Source organism: Saccostrea echinata, unplaced genomic scaffold (genome assembly GCF_033153115.1).
Source record: "Saccostrea echinata isolate AGI-Se365-2 ecotype Australia unplaced genomic scaffold, CSIRO_AGI_Sech_v1 ptg000056l, whole genome shotgun sequence".
In the NCBI taxonomy this organism is placed as follows: domain Eukaryota; kingdom Metazoa; phylum Mollusca; class Bivalvia; order Ostreida; family Ostreidae; genus Saccostrea; species Saccostrea echinata.
In genome coordinates this window covers 2,970,549-2,990,654 of record NW_026889805.1, presented here as the reverse complement: position 1 = coordinate 2,990,654, position 20,106 = coordinate 2,970,549, and the positions used below count along the sequence as shown (strand labels likewise).

Here is a 20,106-nt window from a genome sequence, read left to right as displayed (position 1 = left end):
TTAAGTTAGTGTGTTAGTGTGGACAGAATGCTAAAAATTTATTGTCTTGGATACTAGAAGTTACGTTATAAAACACAAATCAATTTGTAAATCAATGATCTTCTGTGTCTCCAAACATCTAGAAATAGATTTCGTGTTCTACATGATAATACCCGGACTCTGACTTTGGTTTGGCCATAGAACAAAGCTGGATGCTTTTGGCGTCCTGTTGTCCAAAATAAGCAGATGTCTTCTCCTGATAGTACGATGGCTCGATTCGATTTATGCCTGGACAAACAATTTTAATTATCATTAACTTTTTTTTTTTTTTTCAAAATTTACAATTATTCCAAAATATCACTTATTTACAAAGCATAAACACAACTTTCCTGACGGAACAAAATGGAGGTTAATACAGTATACCTCGTTCCCGACTCCTTGCCGTAATCTTGCAGATAGTTACATGAGGGTTGAATCTTTCATCTGTGACTAAAAAACCACATCTCTGGAACGATTCTCTTAAATCTTCTACAAAAAAATCCCTAACGATTGGGATAATGGTTTAAAACCTATCACATTTTAGAGCTTTGAATCTGAAACATACACTTACCCACGAGGTCATTCAATCTTTGATTGTCTGTTACTGCAGCGTAAACAACTTGGTCCTCAAAGTTTCCCATTGTTGAAACGGTTAAAGTAAGTGGCGAAAAATTCCTCAATTTATCTTGAAACCTGTTCATAGCTCTTTTTGCTCTACGTAAAAAAGTTTAATTGTGTGTGTGTGAGAGAGAGAGAGAGAGAGAGAGAGAGAGAGAGAGAGAGAGAGAGAAGAGAGAGGACTTTCTTTAAAAAGTCGTTTAAAATTGAATCTATTCATAATTCTTACTCTAAGACCCTCCTTTCATTCTCTAGGTGGTATAGCCCCAGTGTTACATGACGAGTCTCTAAATTCTCCATCGTATGGGACAAGTTCATTTTCTTCTCTAAAATGTAGCTCTGTATCCCCTGGATATTCTGTTTTATCTTGAAAGAATGACATTCAAAACATAAAATATTGTAGTACCCTGGTGTCAAAATCATAAGTTATATCTTCAAATTTCAGGAAACGCAGTGCTATACGTTTTGTCAATTTAGGTTTTATTCTGAATCATGGTTAATGGAGCATCCAAAGCAAAATATTCTTTATAAGTGGTTTTGTCTTTCCAATGATGTTCAGTGTAATGCATATTACGTTGAAAAGTCCACAGCTCATTCATCTGTTAAACTGGGTACAATCAATTTTAAAACAGGAGGATACTGACAATTATTGTGATATTTTAGGGGCTTCAACTTTCTCATTTAAAGTCAGTATTTTGCAAATTCTATGGTCGTTATAATGACATTCTTTGTTAAGGTATGTCACTCATTAGCTTTTGAGAGGTCAGAACCTTAACTTCAAAATTATTCATTACTATTATTATTTATCACGCGAACCATTTATTTCGCTTTGAATTTGTATAGAATAATTCCTTAGTCGCGAAAATTAATTATCGCTGATTGATTTTAAACTGACGAATCGCGAAATAAAAGATGACGCGAATAATAGTTGGTTTAGAATATTTGAATTAAGCAATGCAAATTATGCAATATTCAATTTAAAAACTTTTACAAAATTATAGAGAAACAAGATTTTTGTATTCATATGAAGCAGAATTTGTTCAAAATCTTTTAATTGAAAAGAAGAAAACACTTGCTGTGGCTTTCAACTGGACATTTAGATATATCGACGACGTATTGTCAATTAAAGCTATATATGGCGTATCTGAGCTAAAAAATAAAAATACGAGATTGAATGTACATAAACATGATACATGTAATTTACGTTCAAATTAAAATTTTCACGGATTTTGAACTTTTTTGAATAACCTCATGTTTCCATAGTTAAATTGACTTTTAACTGTCTGTTATATCAATGCAGAGTCGGTAAATAAATCGGTTATTGTTTTAATTTTCTAATATCTTTGAAATGCGATTGATTTGAATTGTGCAATTTACAGGAAAGTCTAATCTTTATATAAAGAAATAAAACAAATAGAGAGATCTTTTAAATTTTAGTTAGTCTGAACTTATAAAAAATACGCCATATATGACTTTAACAATGGTTATTTCCATTCTTATGTCGACACGAAATATCACGGTGAGCTTGAGATAAAAGATAACACAGAGTCTGACACATCTGTTTCATATTTGAATATTTTATTAGAAAAAGACGTTAATGATAATCTAACAACAAAGCTCAATGATAAACGTGATGACTTTAACTTTTCAATCGTACAACTTCCCTTACTTATGCAACAATATACCCTTATCACCTGCATACGGGGTATATCTCTCTCAGTTGATTCGATACGCCAGAGCATGCTCTACGTATGAACAATTTCTAAAACGAGGTAAGTTATTGACAAACAAGTTGATGAAACAAGAATATCAGCTGTCTCGTTTAAAGTCATCATTTCGTAAGTTCTATGGTCGATACAATGACCTTGTCAGCAAATACAATCTATAATTAAGTCAAATGCTAACTGACTTTTTCATACTACTTGTTATGCCATTATTTACACACTGAATTGTCAACGGATTTTTCCGTTATTTTCCAGTGATGACAAGGAGCACACGGCGGGTGTGACCGGTCGGCAAGGGATGCTCACTCCTCCATGACACCTGATTCCACCTCTGAAGTTTTAGAGGTCCGTGTTTGCTCTGCTCTTATTTTGTAATGTTTAATGGACTTTTGAGCTCGAATTCTGTTCGTTATCTCCACATATTCCATTTACGGGGGAGTATTTCTTGTTGTGGAAGGATATTTAGAAGAAAATTCTTTAAATCTACACATTTGTTTGATTTATGATCTTGGAAGTAGCCCTGCATATTTATACTATATTTATACTAGGAGAATTTTTTTTTGTAATTAAATGCTAGGAATGAGAAATATAGGTTTCAATCAATACTTTTAAAACAAGTTTTACACATTCAGTTAACAGACTTTACCAAAAAATGAAGATATATTCAAGAAGTCAAGATAGAATTTACATTTTTTTTGCCTGAAAATCGAATATTTTGACCAATATCTCAAAATTTACATCACTGTTCTCAACTTTTTCTTTCGTTATTTTGAATTACACGATACATTCAATCGATTAACATTAAAGCTTGATATAAGAAAATATTTTTATTGATTGATTATATTTAGATTTTTAATACCCCAAATATGATATTTTTAGTGCTGAAAGGTCACACAATAATTTACGCGTATTAATTTGGAGAATTTTTAAAATAATAAATGTTTTCAAACTACTTTACATGAAATAAGATTATATTTATTGCTATGATTACATATGGTAAAATACGTTAAAGGTTAAAGTGATTATCCTAAATGTTTTAATTTAAGCGCAAAAAGGTCAAATTAATTGCAGTAAAATGATCACTGATCCCCAATTGTCTTTGGGATTTTGAGTCATGTTATATGAGCAGTTATCTAAGGTAAACTTTTCAAAAAATCCTTGATATATGCTAACATTTTCACAAAAAATCTTTTCCTTACATTCCCTAGTAAAGTGATACTCCCCAATATGACAAGCTTTTAAATGCATAGTAAAGTCAAGAAGTATTAAGGTATTTGGAAAAAAAAAACTGCAATCTGGATGAAATCTTTGAAATGAATTATTTAATCTATTATTAATGCTGTTGTTGAGTTAACCACAACAAATTTCAGCTCGTCGCTTTACAATTATGACAAATAAATCGCGGAAAATATAAAGAATTGCAGCACTTATCATACAATGGGCGTTGAAAATATGTTTACACTGAATTTAGAATTTTAACTTGGTTATGTCTTTCCGACACTGAAATTTAAAGTTGATCTAAATAGTGCAAGTATGTTTACTAAAAGCAAATGACTGCCACTTCACATGACCAGTCTAGATAGAAAATCTCATCATCCTCAATATGCAGTTTTTATATCCGATATTAGAAAAGTCCTAAAACAATCGCCCATTTTGATTAAAATTGTATATTAATCACAAAAACACCGATATTTCCATTTTGCAACTTTGAACTGTACTGCGTTTCTTAAAGATGAATTATGACGAAAACATATATTAATCAGGTTCAAAAGTCCAATTAAACAATACAAATAATGAGCAGATCCATCACATACCTCTGAAAACAGAGGTGGGATCAGGTGCCATGGAGGAGAGAGCATTCCCTGTCGACAGGTCACGCTCGCCGTGTGGCCCGTCATGATCGGTTAAACAGATAAATCCATACACAGATCAGTGTGAAAATAATGGCCTAACAATTTGTATGAAAGACGTCAGTCTACATTCGACTTCACGACAGATTGTATTTGCTAACAAGGTCAAAGTGCTTTAGACTAGAGTTTTGATGCTACTGAGTTATAAATGCAGAAACCTAAAACGGATAACAATTTATCGAATTGCTCATATTCGACAAGATTAAATGCCAGCATTCTTAACATTTTTGATATTTTATGCATATGTGAATTAAGTTTAATATAGCCTTTTGTAGCTGAAAAGTATGAATCGAATTCCTTCTGCGATGTGAAAATATAACGAAAAACATCAATTTGAGATGGTATGGAGTTGGCAGTATTAGATTTATTGCCTGCCATATGTATCTCTACCCAGGACTCAAATTGTTCTTTTCTCTTTAATATTCACGAAAATATTAACAGCAATGAAGGAGAAACTTTGAGTAGTGTACAAAAACATTTTTGAAAAGAGGTGTTAATAAAATATGTATACAATTTAAAAATCCTCAACTGACCTCAAGACGTTTAAGAAATTTTAAAATCACAAAATTTTACCAAAACCAATAGCATCAAAACGAACGACTTTTCAACACTATATATAACTATTCCCCACGATAATTGAAAGATGAGGTTTTTGGCATCATCGACAACTGCTTCTTAAATAAAATATAGCTTGTAAATCTGCATACCTTGTCACTAGTCATCTTCAAACTTATTTTGTTGAAAATCATTCTGATTCTAAACACAAGTACTCCGAGGTTGATATTTAAAAGGTGCTTGAGTCTCTCATTGACAGTATGTAGGTTTTGGAGACCAGGTCTTCCAATCTGTTAGAATTCCCAGGGGTATTATTGTGCCCCATTATATAAACTTTTTGTATCCATATGAAGGAAAATATTCTTTCAAGAAGCACAGGCGCAGAGCCTTGAATTTTGTCTAGGGGGGGTGTCTACATCACCTCTAACAGATGTCAGAGAAAAAACAAAATAAAAACCCCCACACAATCAACTTCATCAAACTTGAGAAACCTATTTCGTTGTGTGTGTATTGGGGGGGGGGATAGAAAACACTTTCCAAAGTCTACATTTTTTCAGATTTAAATTTCATTACCAAATTCTTTTCAATATCACTTTTAAAACGTTGAAAACAAATCATTATTCCTTTTGCTTAACAAATGAGAAAGTTTTTTTTTTGAAGAAAGTCCACATAGATACCCCTTTCATCATTATGTCATATTTTTAGGTATTTAAGCAGAAGAAAAGTATTGCAGTTTAACAATTTTTACTACATTTTCAACAGTGAAATACTGTAATTTTTTTTTAAGGAGAGTAATATTTTGCTTGAAATAATATCAAAGTGACATTTTGAGACAGTGTGAATAAATATCAAAAGTGTTGCAAAACTGTAGATTTTCCTACCAGTCACGAATACCAGCCAGGTCTGTTCTAAGGCATGTTATGATAGAGAGAGAGGAAATAAACCATCTTGACAGAGACTAAAACTGCTTAAATTCTCCAAATATGTTGTCGAAATCCATGTTTACAATGTTTTCAATCTTATAATCACTAAAGCTATGAGGTCTCAACTTTGTCGTCACAGCCTATGGCACTGTGTTACAAAAAGACAGAGGCAAAGGGAAAAATCAAAGAACATATAATAAACAGAAAATTCAATGTTTTGTAGTTGAATATGGAAGTTATCTCACTGGTGAGACAGGACTTTTTGATAATTTAACTCGTGCTTCGCACTCGTGAAAATATAAAAAATCCTGTTGCACTCCCGAAATACAAAATATTGAATATTCTCTATTTACTAAACTCGATATTTTGTCCATTTACATTTAAATTTTGATTGTCATCAACAATCGAAATAAACAAGATAAGTTTACTGAATTCCGAATTTTGAATAATTATCTGGATTAAGGGAGACCTTAATTATACAGGATACTTTCCTTTACAGGGGAATGTTTACTACCGGTATATAGTAAAGCTTACAGGAGGAAGGTTTGCTTTATAGCAATTATTCCGAGGGGGGGGGCTTTACTTTTTATCGGGGGTGATAAAAGAATTAGAAATACTTCACGAACAATATGTTATGGTTCCAGCAGATCTACGCAAGGCTTGTTGCAATATCGTCTTTGTTTGTAAGGTCTTTATTATAACTGTATTTTAGAAGAACTTGGTTTAAATTCTATGTTTTGAAATCCAAATTATACTCACAGTTCACTTTATAAGGATGAAATTCTTCAAAATCACATTTAGACCGTTCACGGTAGCTCAGTAGGTACAGCGCTCGCTCCGTGATCGGGAGGTCGTGAGTTCGAATCTCGGCCGCGACTGACCTAAGTCGATAAAAAAAATTGGTAGTAACTGTTTCTTCGCTATGCACTCGGCACTTTGAAGTGAAAGTTGCGGTCCTTCGAATGAGACCTTAAAAACCGAGGCCCCGTGTCAAGGCAGGCGTTGGCACGATAAAGATCCCTCATTGCTCAATGGCCCTGAGTGCCGAGTAAAAGTCAAAATTTGAAGCTTTTCACCGGTATATCGTGACGTCTCTATATGAGTAAAAATTTCTCAAATGGGACGTAAAGCAACATACAATCAATCAATCAAAATCACATTTCAGTGTTTAATACTTTTAACATTCTAGTCAAACAAGGTGAGTTTGATCTACCCTACTGGATTACTAGACTTCTTAAAAATCCTTACAAACAAAGATACATTGCCGGGTCCAGCAAATCTCTATCAAGCCCCTATATGTACTCCTTACAAAATATTAACCGTTGTAAAGACATTTCAGACGCACTGTGGTACAGCATATCCTATAAGTGGTATAAATCAGATGTGGATTCTAAAAAACAAACTCCAAAGAACATTTTTAGAAAATTTAAAATCATTTTTTCTAAAGTCAATAGCATCAAAACGTACTTTTCTACACTTTATGCACCATTCCTCACGATAAATAAAAAACTAGGCTTTATTATATCATAGACAACTGCGTCTTCAATAAAAACGGAACTCGGAAATTTCATATCTTGTGATTGGTCATCAACAAAATTACTTTGTTAAAAAACATTCTGATTTTATACAAAATAACTCTGAAGTTGATAATAAAAGGATGCTGGAGTTCCTCATTGACAACATTTGTGAAGTCTTCGCTGGCCAGGCCTTTAAAAAACTGATGCAATTCCGATGGCCACTAATTGTGCTCCTTTATTAGTCGATCTGTTTTCTTATTTCTAGAATTTAAGCAGAATTTATTTTTTAAAAACTTCTACATGAGAAGAGAACACTTGCTGTGGACTTCAACTCAACATTTTGATATATCGACGACGTGTTATCAATTAGCAATAGATACTTACTTTCATATGTGAATTCGATATATCCCAGTGAACTTAAAACAAGCTAATTCAGAAATTTGTGTCACCCACTTAGGGAAAAAAGAAGAGCATGCGCAGTTCGAGGGGGGGGTCACACTGCCCTGTTGCAAATAACGACCACTATTGAAATAATTATTTCAATAGTGGTTGAGAGTGCATTTCAAAACCAAACACAGGTTGTAACCACTATTGAAAGTACGTTCACTATTGAAGTAATTATTTCAATAGTGGTTGAAAGTGCATTTCAAAACCAAACCCATGTTGCAACCACTAATGAAATAACATTCACTATTGAAACAATGATTTCAACAGAGGTTTTGAATGCATTTCAAAACCTAAACCAAGTTGCAACCACTATTGAAGTAATGTTCACTATTGTTCACTATTGAAATATTGAATTCAAAAGTGATTGAAATAATGATTTCGATACCAACACCACATTGCAAGCCTTCTTGAAATTTCTCCAAAATTGAAAATATATTTATATATATGGATGAATTGTTCATTACGTTTTCCAACATCATAAATTAATTTACTGAGTTTAAAATATGATGTGTAAATTTATGTTTTCCTTTCTTTTTTAGAAATTACCATTAATACACGGACATTTTTGATTTAACTGACGTACTTAAATTCAAAAAAAGTATGCAAATGTTATTAATAAGCAAACTTCCGCTAAATCTGGCCGACTCGGTGAAAATCAAAAGGCATTTAATCAATATATGCAAGTTTTAAGTAATTTTGTTATATAGAGTTCGGCTTCGCCATTAATTTGGAAAGGAAAGGATCATAAATACCGATAGTTGTAGAAATTAGAGTACCTACATTAAAAAGAACAAAGAAGACTGATATCTATGTGTACAAACTGTCTGATGAAAATATGGTTATTTTTAATAAAAAGAATAAAGAATAGAACTAAGCTCTCCCTTCATGGGCTTGCCTACACTACAAATATGAATAATCCAACGTCTACTCATTAAGACAGTAAAAAACAAAACGTAAAGGGAAGTCAGTATACGCATTATTTCAATAGTGGATATTATTTCAGTAGTGGTCAGACGTATAAAACCGCTGTTGAAATAATGTCAGCTATTGAAATAATTATTTCATTAGTGATCGTTATTTCAACAGTGGTTGCATTAATACTACCGCTATTGAAATAATATCTACTATTGAAATAACTTTTTCAATAGTGGTCGTTATTTCAGTAGTGGTAGCAACAATGCATACGCCATTGAAATAACGATAACTACTGAAATAATTATCTCAGTAGTGGATATTATTTCAATAACGGTTTTAAACGTGCACCCACTATTGAAATTATAACCTCTTATGTTATAACACTTATACTTAGTTTTCCCAAAAAGTTGATTTTAATGTACTGATGAGTAGAAACTTTGGATTTACTATCCATATTAGTAGTGAAGGCAAGCCCATGAATATAAGCGAGAAATTACTTCTATTCTATATCATTTTGATTAAAAAAAACCATATTTTCATCAGAAAGTTTGTACACATATTAGATATCACATAGATGTCTCCTTTCTTCTTTTTAATGTAGATATTCTAATTTTTACAACTATCTGTTTTTATTATCTTTTACTTTCCCCAATTAATACCAAAGATGAACCTTATATACAGTGTAACAAAATTACTTAAAATTACTAGATCAGTTAAATCACAGATATCCGTGTATTAATAGTATTTCTAGACAGAAATTAAAACATAAAATTACATATCATATTTTAAACTCAATAGATTTATTTATTGTATTGGAAAACATAATGAAGAATCTATCCTTATATTTTTTTCCAATAATGAGGTTATTTCAATGAGGCTTGCAATATGTTTCTGATATTGAAATCATTGTCAGCAACTCTTGAAATAATTATTTCAATCACTATTGAAAATAATTGAAATCATTATTTCAATCACGATTGTAATCTTTATTTCCATAGTGACCATTATTTCAATAGTAGTTGCAACCTGGTTTAGGTTTTGAGATGCATTTAAAACCTTTATTGAAATCATTGTTTCAATAGTGAACGTTATTGCATTAGTGGTTGAAACCTGTAATTGATTTTGAAATGCACTTTCAACCACTATTGAAATAATTATTTCAATAGTGAACGTTATTTCAATAGTGGTTGCAACCTGTGATTGGTTTTGAAATGCACTCTCAACCACTATTGAAATAATTATTTCAATAGTGAACGTTATTTCAATAGTGGATGCAACACTGCCCCCGTATTTGTAGAATTATTAAATGTATACATGTATAATGAAGCAAATTAAAAAAAGCCAATATGGATATAAAGATTTGATTGCTTATTCTTTAATATGTGTGTAGAAGATTCTTTTTAATATACTATATACAGAATATTTATCACACTGTAATACTGTTTTTATGAGTTTGTACACGCCAGACATCATAACATTTTCATTTCACATGTTGAATAGTATCATTTAGTAAATCCAAAAAAAAAAAAAAATAAAATAAAAAAAATAAAAAAAAAAGAGAATCTTTCGGGGATTGAACCCGGGCCTCTCGTTTGCTAAGCGAGCAACATACCACTAGACCATTGAGGCACTTGATCATACAATATATTAAATGCAAACATTAAGTCATATATAATGTTTATATTCACGTTTGATATTGTCAAAATTTTACACAACAAATGTTGTCTAATTTAGCCTTTGCTAAACAGTTCTAATAGATGTAATTAGAATATAATGTCCGGCGACAACCTGTATTATACGTAAAAACTCTCGACATGCCCCTGTGCTAAAAATAGTGTCAAGCGACTTTTAATACAAAAAATATAAATTAAAAAAACGGGGCGGGGCACTTTGAGAGGGGCAAGAGAGGCCATAGGGAGTTATGGTATAAAATTTCATTGCAAAAGCTCAAAAGCTTCTTGAGATATCGCCCGGAAACGAAAGTGTTACACACAGATGGGATGTATGAATTTACGACCTTGAACAGGTTGGGCACAGTTCCTTTTTCGGGGAAGTATTACTATAAAACGGGATTATTCCTCTTTTCAGTAATAAAAAGCATTACTGTATACGGGAATTTTCACTCGTTTACTCACTATTCTCGTGGTTGCTTTGTATAAAAGATTAAGTGCAAAAATATTTTCATATCCTCTAAATATTTATAGTCTATTAAGTGTATGTATGCTCAAAACTACAATATTTATCGCTGCAAAAAGCTGAAAATGAGTGATGAAATATTTCTACGATATAAATTTCTTATGGAAGCTTACCTGTGTTAAAATTGTGAGATTAAATACGTTCAGCATTTGCTAACTCGTTCATGAAGTTATTCGTTCTAATTTAATTTTATATCATTTCTTTTTAAGACATCGTTAAAATAATTTAATACACTGCTTCTTTTAAAGATGAAAATGATTATTTGAAATATTGAATTTTAAAAGATAGTCATTCAAAGATGATTTTAGAATGAATGCCCTTATAAGATTCCATACTTTTCGTATCAATTATCAACAGGGAAAATTAATGTAAAAGTCGTGGGTCGCTGCTGCACGTGAGTTTAAATTCCTATGCATGTTCAAAAGATGTCACCTCCATGAAACCAAGCTATGAAATTTTCCGTATTTGAACAACTAATAATATACTTATAAGGGAATTATTCACATCCGTTTGAAGAATACTCATGATGTCGTACGATTATATCTCATCTTACTCCTGTCTGCAGCACTAAAGGACCGATTTTTTTTGTCAGCGAGGTTGGTTTAATAAAGTTTAAACACATCACATCGTATTTTTCATGCACTTTTTATTTAATAAACGGATTTGGGGCATTATTTCAAAAAAATGACGAAAATTCCCGTATACAGTAATGCTTTTTATTAGAGATTGTTCTATCTGACGTATCCGTATACGTATCCGTATCCGTATACGTATCGAGGTGAGAGAGGCATCTCGATCCCGATGATTTAACCGTTGGGTAACACTTCCATCGTTTCTTGTTTTATTTTAACCTCATTCATTGGAAAATAAGATATATAGTAATATTTCTACTAAAACGTATCAAGTTGCTGTTCACACCTATCATTTTATGGAAGGATTAAAAAAAAAATAAAATTAGTAAAAAAGTAAGAATATTTTTATAAATTTGTTTAAAAATAAAAAAAAGGTTAAAAAAGGTACTTCCCCCTTCTCTCTCTCTCTCTCTCTCTCTCTCTCTCTCTCTCTCTCTCTCTCTCTCTCTCAATATCAGGATATATTATTGTTTCATTCTCGAAGTTACCTTTACCAGTACAAGACATATTCCCCATAATGCATACAGTCAACGCTCGTTATCTCAAACTTGACTGGACCAATTCAAACTTCGATATATCCAAGGATTTGAGTTAACAAAGTTTAAATGTACGAGGTGTCAGAGATCAAACATTCTAGATGAGTATAAATTTGTCTACATCAAGCAGACACTTAAAATTGATTAACAAAGTGGAGAAGGGGGAAGCTGGGCCAAGGCATGGAGAAACCAAAAAATACCAAGTCACCTTTGCAAAACTTTGACAAAAAAAGATGTAGAAATTAATCAAACCTTTAAAAAACCTATTACTGGGTATGTGTGTGTGTGGGGGGGGGGGCAATTTTCTTCTAAACGCTTGTAGATATTGAGCTGATTTTTGGTATGTGGCTTTACCTTGATTAGTTAAAGATCAAGTTTGCATTTCCTCCCGCTTCATTAATTTTTGACGGAATTATGGCATTTTCAATTTTAAACGGGAACGGAACCAGATTACACTTGCCGGTAGGGGACTTGTATTGCTAATGCAATACTCTCAGAATGCTTGTTGAAATTAAGATGACTGTAGTTCTTTGTGTACAAGAGGGATCAAAACTCTGAAAAAATGCTGACATTTTATCAATTAAATGTTTTGTATAAATTTTATTCTTTATTCTGTGTTTTTTATTTTTCTGCTACGTTGAAGAGCCTCTTCTCTTCAATTCTTTAAACTGCGTGTTGAATTGACTCACACTTTTGGGCCAAAATGCATAAATAAATAAATAAAAATAAATGAATAAATAAATAAAAATCAGCTAGATGGACAAGGTAGCATAGAAGAAATAGATATGTCTATTGTTTTGGCATTTTTTAGCCTAGTGTTCTTTTCTTTCTTATAAAAAGAGAGTTAAGATAATAAATACCCTATTCTGAAACAGTTTCTATATCAAACCATGAATTATAATACACATGTACGACAACAAGAGAACTAAAAGGAAAAATCAAATTTAACAATTGCATTTTCATTTCATTACCTATTTTTTTTGTCGACATGAAGTCTTTTCAAGTTTATACTGCTGACAGGACAAAATATAAAGCAAAATCAAGCCGTATGAGAATAGGCACGAAAGTAGCAATTTCAACTCGGGAGGGGAAGGGGAGACATACAGGTATTTGTCAATTAGTTCATTGAAAAAAGAATGAAGAAAGTCAACAGACGCTATGAAAGTATATGCTTAAAAATGCCAGTTCCCCCCCCCCCCCCCGAGAAGGGGGGGGGATGAACTGGCATTTTTAAGCATATACTGGTAAGGGTCTGGAAGCTAATTCTCTTCAGAAAACGGCTACACGGTTTTATTGATTGTATGGATACAACGTCCTTTGCATTTTACTGTGTGTGTGTGTGTGAGCTGGCGGGGGTGGGGGTTAATTTTATGTCATCTAATGTAAATTACAGAATCAATCAATAAAATGTCCTGATGTTAAAGGAGAGAGAGAGGGGGATCCCGATAAATGTTTTTAAACAAAATTGCAATTAAAGTTTTAAATAATATAATGAAAACAAATACATCTATTTTTTAAGAAATTTTCCAGCGAAATGATAGACGTTTACAGCAGCTTAATACATTTTATATTAGAAAAAAAACCCATATGCTATTCTTAAATGAATGGGGCTGCTTTAAAACCAAACAAATAACGATGGAAATTATAGTAATAGTTTAGACATCGGGATCGAGATGCCTCTCTCACCTCGATACGTATACGGATACGGATACTTATACGGATACGTCAGAAAGAACAATCTCTATTACTGAAAAGAGGAATAATCCCATTTTATAGTAATACTTCCCCGAAAAAGGAACTGTGCCCAACCTGTTGAACTTTGACCTTTTGACCTCAAAATCAATAGGGGTCTTCCTTAGGCCACAGGGAGTTGTTGTGTAAAATTTCATTGCAAAAGCTCAAAGGATTCTCGAGATATCGCGCGGAAACGAAAGTGTTAAAACCAGACAGAATTTATGAATTTATGACCTTGACCTTTGATCTTTTGACCTCAAAATCGATAGGGGTCTTCTTTAGGCCATAGGGAGTTGCTGTGCAAAATATCATTGCGAAAGTTCAAAGGGTTCTTGAGATATCGCGCGGAAACGAAACAGACAGACAGAAATACAGACGGACGGACGGACGGACAGACAGACCCAAATTAATTTTCCCCACTTTCAGTAAAAGCAGGGGACAATAAAAGACACCACAAATTCTGCCACACATGTTTCATATTTGGATGTTTTACTGACAAAAGACGAAAAGGGCCAACTAACAACTTAATTGTATGACAAACGGCATAACTTCAACTTTTACATCATCAACTTTTCTTATGTAGTAATATTCCGCTATAACCTGAATATGGTGTTAACGTCTCCTAACTTATTCGATACTCAAGAGCATGTTCTGAGTACGGTCAAATTTAAAACCGAGACAGGCTACTGACAGATAATTTGATGTTACCGGGATTTCAACAACCTAGTTTAAAGACAGTATTTCGTAATATCTGTGGACTCTATAAAGACCTTAATTGTTAACAAATGTAACCTATCATTGGGTTGTACTTTGGCTGACCAGTTTCAAACCAATTTTTAGGCCTTTGTTTTTTTTTTCTTTTTAGCAAAGAGGAAGAGTCGTTATGTGTCATTATCGGCCCTGTTATTGAATAATTATGATCAGGATTTTTTCACAGGATGTCTATAATGCATATTCCCTAAAACAGTTTAAATTTATCCGATACCATTTCTAGTTTTTCGTCAGGAGCCTCTTAAAAATGGCATAATTGTTCACAAAAGACGTACTTACGGGCATGACATCACGATGTAATTTTACGTTATCCATATTTGCTATAGACAACTATCAAATATTTTACGTTTTAAATCTGTTAATATTTTCGAATAACTTAATTTTTTTTACATTAACCAAATTACATTATTTACTTTCTGTAGTTTTAATATCATTATTTTGAAATTATTTGTTACGATATCTAAGCTGAAATATTAATGGAATAAATACATAAAATTTTTAAAGAGAAAAACTGTCAAAAGTTAATTCCCTTGATATAATTTTTTTTAAAGTCTTTATTACAATAACAACAAGAGAGTTTCTTTACACATTCCAGCAATTACACAAAATAATTTTATCTAAAAAAAAAATTAACTGTTCCAAAGATTACAATTTTGCATAGTAGAGGTCTACATAGATTCATGGTCAATAACAGAAAATCAGAGCCAATTACAATCTGGTTACGATGTTTCTACGATTATGAAGGATTTAACGCGTTTACATTTGGATACTCGTACGAATGACTACGATACATATACACGATATTCCGACGACTAATGACGATTTCATACGAACATACATGTTATGAAATGCATATAGAATATATAGAGTTGTTTGAAATTATTAAACATAATATTAAAGTTAGTTGATCATGGTAATAGCTACAGTGTGGACCGTGTGCTGCGATTAAACACGAACAAGGAAGGTATTAGTATCTTACGACTATCTCAACGATAAACACTAAACTGTTGCGATTTTTGAATTCGTACTAAATCGTGACTGTGTGGTAGGGCTTAAACTAGATCTATACTAGGTGCGGATACAAACCAGGCTCCAGGCAACCACCCCCTTTAAAGAAAAAAAAATCTAGGTATAGTTTACTGTCATACTTTGATGACATAAAGTGAAATAACAGTCATTTTCATGTCAAAATAAAACTATTCTTTGGATATTACGGCGAATTAACGCATGACCCCCCACAGGACACTTTTCTTGACCTAGCTGCTAGGAAATAAGAGGTATTAAGAGCTTTTGCCATCTCGTAGCACACCCTCTAACGCAATATCCTGGATCCGCAACTGATACTAGCACATGTGCTACCTCTATTTAAAAAAGATGACCCATCAGTGACTTCAAATTATAGACCTGTATCTCTTTTGAGTTGTGTGAGTAAAATATTTGAAAGAGTGATTTTTAAACATGTATATAATTTTTTTCATACAAATAATTTGTTCTACAAATATCTGGCAGGTTTTTTGCCTGGTCACTCAACTGTGTATCAACTTTTAGAGAAAATCATACTATTGTAAAAAGCATTGATGAAGGGAAACATTGTTGTATGGTTTTTTTGCGCTCTATCTAAAACTTTTGATAGAGTTTGGCATAGGGGATTGATTTATAAACTGAAAATGTATGGTATCTCAGGTAATATGTTAGAATGGTTGGAAAGCTACCTTATCAATAGAAAACAAAAAGTCATGTATAAAAATTTATTTTCTTCCGTGAAAAATGTGCATGCTGGGGTTCCCCAGGGCTCAGTCCTAGGTCCTCTCTTATTTCTGATATACGTGAATGATGTTGCCGAAAATATGATATCTGTTTGCAGACTATTTGCAGACGATAACTTCTACAAGAAAGCTCAAGTGACGTGCGCCTTATTGAACATAACCTAAACCATGATTTAAAAATTCTGGATGAGTGGTCCAAAAAATGGCTATTAAAATTTAATCCAAGTAAAACAAAAGTAGTGTTTTTCAGCTTAAAAAATACAAATCAATTACCTGCATTATTTTTTTGGGAACTGTCAGCTAGAATATGTAACACAACATAAACATCTTCGTGTTATTTTCTCATCTAAGTTAGGCTGGACTGATTACATTGATAGTATTGTCAGTAAAAGCTACAAAAAACTTGGACTTCTCAAGAAACTTAAATTTTCAGTGTCTATAGAGATACTTTACCCAAAATTTACGTTTCCTTTATTCGACCACAACATGAGTATGCATCTGAAGTTTGGTCAGGCTGTTCGTTTGCAGATATTGAAAAACTTGAAAAGGTTCAGTTGAGCGCTGCAAGAATTGTGACAGGTCTGTCAGTATTAGCGTCAAGAAACTCGTTGTATGTTGAAACAGGATGGGAACCTCTTATAATAAGAAGGGACAAAGCTAAACTTTTAACAATGTTTAAAATCCACAATAACCTAGTACCTGGTTATTTAAAAAATATAGTACCAGTAGTTAGAAACAGTGTTTTAAATTACAATACTCGTAATTCAAGTAATTATTTTTTTACCGAAGTGCAGGCTTGAATTACTAAAAAAGTCATTTGTCTCTGATACTATTCGTAAATGGAATTCATTGAGTAATGGAACAAGGGGAATAACTTCAATGGGAATTTTTAAAAGAAAATTGAATAATAATAATGACAAGCCTCCCAAGTATCTGTCATAAGGCAAAGGGTATTTGAACATTTTACATACAAGAATAAGGCACAATTGTATTTTAAATCATGACTTGTATAGATGTAACATTATAACGAATCCAAATTGTTCTTATGGATATAAGGAGGATAGTCATCATTATTTCTTTGTGTGTAGAAAATATCTTGAAGTTGACGTTTAATGTTGAATGCATTACTTGTAATTAATAATGTAAAAATGTTAAATGTGCATAAACTGTTATGGGGAGATGAATCATCTTTGCAGGAAAATGAAAAAAATATTTGGTATTGTTCAAAAATTTATTCAGGATACTGGTCGTTTCAAATAACACTGACGTGTACTTGTATTTACTACCTTTTGAAACTATTTTAATATGGTTATTGACGTCATTATAATCATTATTATATCAATTGATATTCCTCAGCAATAATAACTATTGTCTTTGTTCTTCTACGTTCATGTATAATATTGTAAAATTGTAAATCTTTGTAAATGTTGTATGGCTATTAAGATTTTATGTATGGGAGAGGACTATCTAAGTTCTAGAACTTGTGTCCAATCAATTTGACACATTGTCAATAAAATATGTTCAAAACAAAAACTAATACGGTATCAGTCCTTTTTGTAACTCATATCGATATTTACACAAAGGTATATCAATTATGAATAGCTTGAGATAAAAGATACCACAGAGTCTGACACATCTGTTTCATATTTGAATATTTTATTAGATAAAGGCGTTAATGGAAATCTAACAACAAAGCTTTACAATAACGTGATGACTTTAACTTTTCAATCGTCAACTTTCCTTACTTATGCAGCAATATACCCTTATCACCTGCATACGGGGTTTATATCTCTCAATTGATTCGATATGCCAGAGCATGCTCTACGTATGAACAATTTCTAAAGCGAGATAAGTTATTGTCAAACAAGTTGATGAAACAAGAATATCAGCAGTCTCGTTTAAATTCATCATTTCGTAAGTTCTATGGTCGATACAATGACCTTGTCAGCAAATATAATATATCATTAAGTCGAATGCTGACTGACGTTTTTCATACTAATTGTTAGACCATTATTTACACACTGAATTGTCGTAGATTTTTCCGTTATTTCCCGATAACGACAAGGGGCACACGGCGGGTGTGACCGATCGGCAGAGGATGCTCACTCCTCCATGGCACCTGATCCCACCTCTGATGTCGTAGAGGTCCGTGTTTGCTCTGCTCCTATTTTGTAATGTTTAACTGACTTTTTGAGTTCGGATACAGTTCGTTATCTCCACATATTTCATAATATGTTTTTTTTCAACCAAACACATTTTTTCTGATATTTTGAAACGAATCTATATGAAATTGCTTTAACTAATATGAAACAATAAAACTGAATTATATAATTAATTTATCATTTTCTGCATAAAAGAAATTCTATTTGTAAGAGATCTTAAATGGACCATACATGATAAAATCAAGATAAAATGATAAAATCAATCAAAATGTGACACTAGTGAAAAGAACCTTTTATATTTTTTTTCATTGAAATGATTTGTAACCAGCTTGACCTGTTAAGTCCACGCCTTAGATCTGTACCGCATAACTTTAAGTGACCAAATGATCAAGAGTATAGTGAAAAATAAGACCTCAATTGATGGAGGAAACAGCAAACACTGGATTCTATGTTCGTTAAAACACTGCTGTTTCCACTTTTTTAAAGCAGAACGTGTATTGAAAGAAAATGCCTGTGTTCACTTACTTTTTATCATTCGTATATTTGCCTTCTTCACATTGTACATGATAGGCTAAAAAGACCTTATACATGTATAAATACAACACTGTCTTCCAACATGTTAAATTAAAGATATATATTTTTTAAATTTCATATCCAGGAATAAAAGCATAGAGGCAAAACCGTACATTTTCACGGGGGGGGGGGGGGGGGCACTATCAACTAATAAAAATTCCTTGACGGGCAAATAAAAAAGTTTTTAAAAAAAGGTCAACATGCATTCAATCTCTTATCTGTTCAGCACTCATCAATTGATCACGGGTATACAAAGAGCAACAATAAGGGGACGGAGGAGTTAGCATCCTCTGACGATTTGTCACACCCGCCGAGTGGTCATTGTCATGATAGGGCAAACGGAAAGGAAAAATCCGTAGACAATTCAGTGTTTCTGGTCATTAAAACGTTTGATTGAATAGAAAAAAAATCATAATTACAATTCTATATTTAATGAAAAATGTGACGATAACGAACAGCGATCGATTAAAAATAATCTGCAAACAATACAAAACTGTAAACAGGACACGCACCCCCGAAAATTCCAGAGAACGGATCAAGTGCCGAGGAGTTAGCATACTCTTTTGCCCTGTCACACCTGCTGTGAGCCTTATATATTGATCAAGAAGACGAAACATTCCGTAGTCAAAGAATGAAATAAAAACATATAAATTAAAGAATAAAAATCTTATCTGTAAAGGTGATGATGTGTTATCTTTTTTTTCTAAAAATAAAATAAAAAAATTTAAAAATATTTATGCCAGTAACAAACCTTTCTGTCGGTTACTTGAATTGCCAGAAAATAATTTGGACGTTGCCTCTTTTCCATATTTACAATGTCTAATTCAATATGTGAATCTTTTGAAATAGTCTAAACTGACTGTTTGAGCAGGACTGGAAGTTTTAGTTTTGTTTGAAACAAGATTACGTAACTGAAAACTAGCCAATGAAATCCATTTTCCAACATACAGTGTTGACAGAACGAAAACAAAAATAGTTTGCGTGGTTTCCAGGAAGATGAAAACAAAATTTTTAAAAAGCCTTGTCATGGCTTGAATAAGTACTTAAGGACGACAGCGTGCTCAAAATCTTTTCCCTGAAGCTGTAATTGAAATAGCTCTGGAAAAAGT

The 20,106-nt window shown here is 32.5% G+C and overlaps 1 protein-coding gene across 1 annotated transcript; it reads right to left on the bottom strand.

Moving 5' to 3' along the window:
* Nucleotides 1-19,836, bottom strand: LOC133173184 (A-kinase anchor protein 7-like). The gene is made up of 4 exons (XM_061308134.1): nucleotides 19,749-19,836; nucleotides 590-732; nucleotides 403-507; nucleotides 1-267 (listed from the first exon to the last, which is right to left on the bottom strand). Exons 2-4 carry the CDS (start codon nucleotides 717-719, stop codon nucleotides 119-121), a joined length of 384 nt encoding a protein of 127 aa, XP_061164118.1. The 5' UTR covers nucleotides 720-732; nucleotides 19,749-19,836; the 3' UTR covers nucleotides 1-118.
* Nucleotides 19,837-20,106: the final 270 nt, after the last annotated feature.